Raw genomic sequence first — 528 nt, 5'->3', positions numbered from 1 at the left:
TTGAGCTAACTAATTTAACTTATTAGTTAAACCAATAATCTAATGATACATTAGCATAATTGATTGTCGGTTCTTAATTCTTATTTTTAAAGCTAATGTAAAATCGTAGATTAACATGAATATTTTACTATAATATTAGGTAATTAATGATTTTTTTGAATAACATCAACAATCACCAATCAAATAAAAATACACTATACCTTTAAATTATCTATCTAAATCTTAATATTAGAATAACCGTCCATATACCTAATAAAATAAATATACAATTTATTCATTGTTCATATTATTTAATATTTTTATTATCTACCTATTTTTTCCATATTTTACTAGTGCGATCAAATATATAGAACGAAGAAAACAGAGAAAATAGATAAGAAACACAAAAAGTCTTTCAGCCAAATCGTTGGGTTAAAAAAAATTGAAGCAGAGAGTAAGGCCTTTGTGTTTGTTGTGCATTGGCAATGGGTAGCGAAGAAGAGAAGGTTCTAGAGAAACAACTTGAGCATCAATTGCAAGAGCAAAGGG

At 26.3% G+C, this 528-nt stretch overlaps 1 protein-coding gene across 1 annotated transcript in view; it reads left to right on the top strand.

Annotated features, from left to right (window-relative positions):
* The window catches only part of LOC107624779 (zinc finger CCCH domain-containing protein 18), a gene marked incomplete in the record, with an annotated part of 5,839 nt that continues 5,657 nt past the window's right edge, over positions 347-528 (top strand). Inside the window, 1 exon segment of the mRNA XM_021117299.1 lies at positions 347-528. Within this exon segment, the coding sequence (XP_020972958.1) occupies positions 465-528 (64 nt within the window).

The sequence above is a fragment of the Arachis ipaensis genome, chromosome B01 (genome assembly GCF_000816755.2).
Source record: "Arachis ipaensis cultivar K30076 chromosome B01, Araip1.1, whole genome shotgun sequence".
Classification (NCBI taxonomy): Eukaryota; Viridiplantae; Streptophyta; class Magnoliopsida; order Fabales; family Fabaceae; genus Arachis; species Arachis ipaensis.
This window is presented reverse-complemented; position numbering and strand designations above follow the sequence as displayed.